General features: G+C 46.8%; 1 protein-coding gene across 1 annotated transcript; it reads right to left on the reverse strand.

Moving 5' to 3' along the window:
• Nucleotides 1–2,553: 2,553 nt before the first annotated feature.
• LOC109885641 (fibroblast growth factor 20) lies at nucleotides 2,554–6,015 on the reverse strand. The gene is given in 6 exon segments (XM_020477471.2): nucleotides 2,554–3,686; nucleotides 3,688–3,774; nucleotides 5,138–5,241; nucleotides 5,738–5,920; nucleotides 5,923–5,946; nucleotides 5,949–6,015. Coding segments are annotated over 6 exon segments (624 nt in total). The 3' UTR covers nucleotides 2,554–3,527.
• Between the last annotated feature and the right edge of the window lie 788 nt (nucleotides 6,016–6,803).

Raw genomic sequence — 6,803 nt, forward strand, 5'->3', positions numbered from 1 at the left:
CACAAAGAGGATCCGAGAACAATCTAGACCGTACAGGTAACACAGATATGACCTCTAGTTCACTCCTCTCTTCTAGAGAACAACCTAGACCGTACAGGTAACACAGATATGGACTCTAGTTCACTCCTCTCTTCTAGAGAACAACCTAGACCGTACAGGTAACACAGATATGGACTCTAGTTCACTACTCTCTTCTAGAGAACAACCTAGACCGTACAGGTAACACAGATATGGACTCTAGTTCACTCCTCTCTCAGATCCTCTGGTGGTTGGTTGTCGTGAGGTGTGATTCTTTCTTCAGGGAAGGGAAAACCCCACTTAGAGTACAGACAGACAGACAGACAGACAGACAGGCAGGCAGGCAGGCAGGCAGGCAGGCAGGCAGGCAGGCAGGCAGGCAGGCAGGCAGGCAGGCAGGCGACAGGCAGGCAGGCAGACAGACAGACAGATAGACAGAGAACCACACACACACACAAACAGCAGCAGCAGTCAAAGGCTCCCAGTCAGGAGAACCCCTGGCTCACCATCACAGACATTCAGAGATCACACATCGGTGGCTACACACATACTGTACACACATAGACACACACACACACAGGTACATCAAATACTGTACCTTACACTCACATTTCTCTTTCTCCCCCCTAAAAAATATCTTCAAAGGCCTGTTGACACAGAGAACACAACCATGACTGACATACACAACTTTTTGTTCCCCACTCACAACCCCACCTGTTTTGGGATGTCTTTAAGTCATAGCCCCTCTCTCTCATCTCAATGCTGGTACTCAGACACCATCCCCTCTCCCCTCTCACCAGTCCCTCTCAGTTCTCAAACACTACACCCCTATCAAGGTGGGATTCTTTGGGGAAAGGTGCGTTCAACACACCCTGAACCTGTGTCCTTTCACACAAGTCACATTGTATCAATGTGTCTGCTGCCTGCTCTTGAACGAAGCCAAGCGGGACTGACACGGGGCCAACACACACACACACCACACACTCTCACACACACACACACATACACACACACACACACTCTCACACACACACACTCTCACACACACACACACACACACACTCTCACACACACACACACACACACACACACACTCTCACACACACACACACACACACACACTCTCACACACACACACACACTCACACACACACACACACACACACACACACTCTCACACACACACACACACTCACGCCCAGGAGGTTGAATCACGAAGAGGATCCGCCGCACCATAACTAGAAGGACTGAATCACAGCGCCTTGCATTGCCAGTCAGTGTCTCTCATAGACAGTCCCTCCTTCCTTCCTTCCTCTCTGGATGACTTAATGCTTTTCTTTCCCTCCTTCCCGCGTTCCTCCCTTCATTCCAGGAGGGAGAGGTGTTTACTGTGGCACAGTGCAGTTTTCTTTCCCTCCGTCCCACGTTCCTGCCTTCATTCCAGGAGGGAGAGGTGTTTACTGTGGCACAGTGCAGTTTTCTTTCCCTCCGTCCCGCGTTCCTCCCTTCATTCCAGGAGGGAGAGGTGTTTACTGTGGCACAGTGCAGTTTTCTTTCCCTCCGTCCCGCGTTCCTCCCTTCATTCCAGGAGGGAGAGGTGTTTACTGTGGCACAGTGCAGTGCCCCACCGTGCAGAAGTAGAGACGTCCCAAATGGCACCCTATTCCCTGTATAGTGCACTAGTTTTGAACAGTCCACATGTGCACAAACTGAATCTCAAGTTGAACACTATTCCCCAGATAGTTCAAATGTTTTTTACAAGAGCCAAGTGAATAGTGCGCGTTTTAGTCAAAAGAAGTGCACACTATATGACGTGTGGGCTCTCGTCAAAAGAAGTGCACTAGATAGGGAGTAGGATGCCATTTGAGACTGTCTGTGTCTGTCTCACATCTCTCTGGGACGGCGGTCAGAGCTGCCACATGAGAGAGCTGCTGGATAAGGAAGTGGCTTTGAGGTCGTATTGTTTGTATTGGAGGTGAATGGATCGTTCAGAGCAGATGTCACCCTCAAAGACAAATTATTGTAGACCCAAGGGAATGAAATAGACATAGAGACAGTCCAGGGTTGAGGACAGAGAGGAGCATGAAACATGCAATATTTAAACGTTTATACATTTCCTATATATATTTAAAATGTCAGCTTAAGTGGCATATATTTTAAATGTCACATTTGACATCATCTAATTAAGCAATAAGGCCCGAGGAGGTGTGGTATATGGCCAATATACCACGGCTACGGGCTGTTCTTACGCACGACGCAAAGCGGAGTGCCTGGACACAGCCCTTAACCGTGGTATATTGGCCGTATATCACAAACCCCCGAGGAGCCTTATTGCTGTTATAAACTGGTTACCAATGTAATTAGAGCAGTAAAAATAAATGTTTGTCACACTCATGGTATACGGTCTGATATAGCACGGCTGGCAGCCAATCAGCATTCAGACCTGGAACCACCCAGTTTATAATAGTAATCAGACCATGTTTCAGTATTACTGTATGTTATTGTATTTGTATGAAGAAGACAGACCAGTGTATCTGAAGTGTTAACAGGTTTATTCCTCACTGGAACCCAGTGGAACTCTGGCTCTTTCTGATGACATAAGAGAAACATGGACGCCCCCGATGATGACAAGCTCGGGAATAGTGGCAACGCGGCCTTACACAACCATTGTCTAAATAAAAACTCCTAGGAAAATATTTCTTCAGTCAGTTTGAAAGGACATGTCAAATGCAGTGCTTTACACAGTGGCACAAAATACATCTCTGATGGCTTATTTTTAATATGTTATATATACCTGTAAAAAATATATTCTCAAAATAAATAAATATATAAAATAAATATATGTCCCAGAAAAATGCATAAATTAAAAAAACTGAAACAGGCTAAGGTTATTTTGTAAGTCTTTTTTTCTCGTCCATGCTCGTGTCAGGGAATAGAATGCAGTTACGGAAGGTTCAGAACAGAATTCCTTCACAAATCTTCTAGAGTGTTTCGTCAAAACAGTCCACCTTGGGGTACCACAGAAGAACACAAAGTCTACACTCCGCTGGAGGACCATCCACTCTTCTTCTCCTACTCCCATTTCACTACAAATAGACTGACCAATCAGAATGTCAGAAGCCACTCAGGGGGTGGTGAAGAAGAACCATCCGGAAAGATGACATCAGCAGCTCTGGAGGTGATCCCTTCACCTTCCAACACGATGCTCAAAACAAAGATGGCCACCAGGCCAGCCTCTCTTTTGGCCAAAAAGCCCCTATTAAACACCTGTACTCCTTTCTCCTGGGGCTGCACTGGCCTTGACCCATTTTCGGGGACCGCAAGGCCAGGCTTCACACATATTTGCTATCCACCCCACTGCCCCCAAGCGACCTTTCCTCCATTTTGTTTCCATAGGAAGCCATAGGGAGACTGACGATATGCAGACCCTTCATAGGAGAGTACTGAGAGTCACGGTGCAGTGTGCTGGGTGTGTAGCGCCGCAGGGACCAACACACTCCCACCGGGTCTCAGCTGTGGCCCAGGACCTCTCTGTAGAGTTCGGGTACACGGTCGGGATCTACGGGCCTGGGCAGGAAGTGGGTGAAGCGCTGGTGTCGCCGGGAGCGGGCGCCGTCCCTGGACGTGCCGTCCTTGTTGAGCGCCACGAAGTAGTGCGCTCCCCGGTCCACCGTGTCTGTAGAGGTTGGATGAGTACGTGTTGTACCAGTTCTCCTCAAACTGCTCCCGGAACACGCACTCGGCTGTCAGCTTCTCCTAGAGAGAGAGAGAGAGAGAGAGAGGAGACAGAGAGAGAGAGAGACAGAGAGAGAGAGAGAGAGAGACAGAGAGGAGAGAGAGAGAGAGAGAGAGACAGAGAGAGACGAGAAGAGAGAGAGAGGAGAGAGAGAGAGAGAGAGCGAGATGAGAGACGAGAAGAGAGAGAGAAGGACGAGAAGAGAGGAGAGAAGCAGAGAGAGAGAGAAGGAGAATGGGAGAGAGAGGTGATAATGAAATGATTACACAACAGAAGCAGTGTCATCTCAGTGTCAATGCTCACACACAATACACACTTCCTCTGCAGAACAAAATGTGTGCCACCTGCTGGTTGGTCATATCTTATCACCCTCCCAGATTAACAGGACAACAGAGGAGGCAGAGGAATTCTCTCTTTCAGTTGATGCTGAATAGTAACCTCTGTTATCACCTCCTACACAGAGATGCCCATGAGAATGGAGAGCAGCACTGAATACAAGACACATCATATGTAGACTATAGTTTATCAGTCTATGTAGACTTTATGTAGGCAGTATGATGGGTATATGTAAGCAGTAGGTATGCAGTAGGCAGTATGAAGGGTATATGTAGGCTGTATGCAGGCACTATGAAGGGTATATGTAGGCAGTATGAAGGGTATATGTAGGCAGTATGATGGGTATATGTAGGTAGTAGGTATGCAGTAGGCAGTATGAAGGGTATATGTAGGTAGTATGCAGGCAGTATGGAGGGTTTATGTAGGCAGTATGGAGGGTATATGTAGGCAGTATGCAGTCAGTATGAAGGGTATATGTAGACAGTATGAAGGGTATATGTAGGCAGTATGATGGGTATATGTAGGCAGTATGAAGGGTATATGTAGGCAGTATGCAGGCAGTATGAAGGGTATATGTATGCAGTGTGAAGGGTATATGTAGGCAGTATGCAGTCAGTATGAAGGGTATATGTAGGCAGTGTGAAGGGTGTATTGTATTCAGTAGGTATGCATTAGGCAGTATGAAGAGTATATGAAGGCAGTATGAAGGGTATATGTAGGCAGTGTGAAGGGTATATTGTATTCAGTAGGTATGCATTAGGCAGTATGAAGAGTATATGAAGGCAGTATGAAGGCAGTGTGCAGGCAGTATGAGGGGTATATGTAGGCAGTGTGAAGGGTGTATTGTATTCAGTAGGTATGCATTAGGCAGTATGAAGAGTATATGAAGGTAGTATGAAGGGTATATGTAGGCAGTGTGTATTGTATGCAGTAGGTATGCATTAGGCAGTATGAAGAGTATATGAAGGCAGTATGAAGAGTATATGAAGGCAGTATGAAGGGTATATATAGGCAGCATGTAGGCAGTATACCAATGTAAATACTTACAGAGCCGTAGAGGTCTCCCTTGCTGTTCATGCCCAGGTATAATCCACTGTCCACCCCACGGATGCTCACCATCCCCACAGCCAAGCTGATGAACTCCAAAATACCTGCTCATCAAACCAGCAGGACACCATTAGATTAACATCACATATTATGACGTCACAAGTCACAAGTTCAGCCAGTCAATGAGGGATATATTATTCAACGCTTAGTACTGAATTCATACTCTTATGTCTATCATGGAAGATGTTATCAGTAGGCATTATTTGCTATCTTGCTGATAAGAAGGTCAGTTAGGAAAGGTAAAGAAATTCTGCCAATCTAATCTCCCTTGGGGAAATGAATTGTGTTGCAATATGTGCGAACATATTATGGGGTGTCTGAAATAGTAACTATGGTACAAAAACACATGCACACATTATAGATTAGACAGGATGCAATAGGTATATGTGTCCATAATCATAACATAATATAAATAGAATTCGTCTATTCAGAATCATATTCAGAATACTAAGAATAACAATGATCGTTATAAACCTTATATTACTGCCATAACTGTATAATAACTGCATTATTGCGCCGAAATATGTTCCGATGCCTTACCAAATCTGCTATGGTCTTTCCTGGTGCCTTGCACTGTGCCATCGGGCGTATCTATCTCGAGGTGGAACCCGGTCCTGCAGTACAGCTGCCTCCTCCGTAGAATCCCCTTCAGATGCGTCAGATCCGACGGCGTGCTCCGCGACAACCTCTCGGCCGACACCAGGTGCTCGCTCATCATCCGGGGGTGTCCCCAGCGGGCGTCAGGACAAATGTGATCCGTGTCCGAAGCTATCCAGGCCGTGCAAGGAAAATGTACCCACCTCGCCCACTGCCCCCATCACAAAACGACCGCCCCGCACGCTTCACAACCAGCCGCCTTGAACCGGTAGAAAAGTTAACGTACTGTGCTCCTGAAGAGGGATCCTCCTGAGTGAATGTGTTTTTGCGCAGTCACCAAATGTGTTTTTTTTCTCTCTCTTGCAAGTGCGCGTTTTTATTTACATCCGCATATTATCCGTTTATCCTCAGTTCAGCACATGCTCCTCTCTCTCTCGACCTCGGGCTACTCCCCTTTGCTCTGTTTGTTCGTCCGGGTTTTCCTCCCCCTCGCAGTCGTTGATGCGGTGCCGGAGAGTTCTCAGCTCGTGCTCACTGCGTTCTGCAAATGAAGAGTGCGAGCGTGAGAGGAGCGCCACTTCAAATATATTCCGTATGTAAATTCCCTCTTGCCGTATGCTAATGAGACGCTTTATAGATTTCTTTTTGAAACATAACTCCTTGATCCTTGACCGTCCTCACACCCTTGATGTTCAGTTTCATCTGCATCGCCGATTATCATCATCCCGTAGATGATTATGAAAAGTACTGTAAGCGATTTGAAAGGAGAACAAGTGAGAGAGAATCAATGATAGTTGTCCTTTAATAAAACGCCGTGTGAATCAAGAGGTTTTCTCTATGGTGTCGCAGGGAAATGCGCAGTACCTATGTACAGACACTACGGCTTCCCTGGCTGCTCCAAGTGGTTTGTGGCACTAGGCGAGTGCAGGCGCCAGTGAAGAGTGTGGGTGTGTGGTGGTGTGTGGGGGGGGGCGTGTGTGTCAAAGACGTATGGCAGTGGAGAGGCAAT

This window comes from Oncorhynchus kisutch, unplaced genomic scaffold (genome assembly GCF_002021735.2).
Source record: "Oncorhynchus kisutch isolate 150728-3 unplaced genomic scaffold, Okis_V2 scaffold1643, whole genome shotgun sequence".
NCBI classification, from domain to species: Eukaryota; Metazoa; Chordata; class Actinopteri; order Salmoniformes; family Salmonidae; genus Oncorhynchus; species Oncorhynchus kisutch.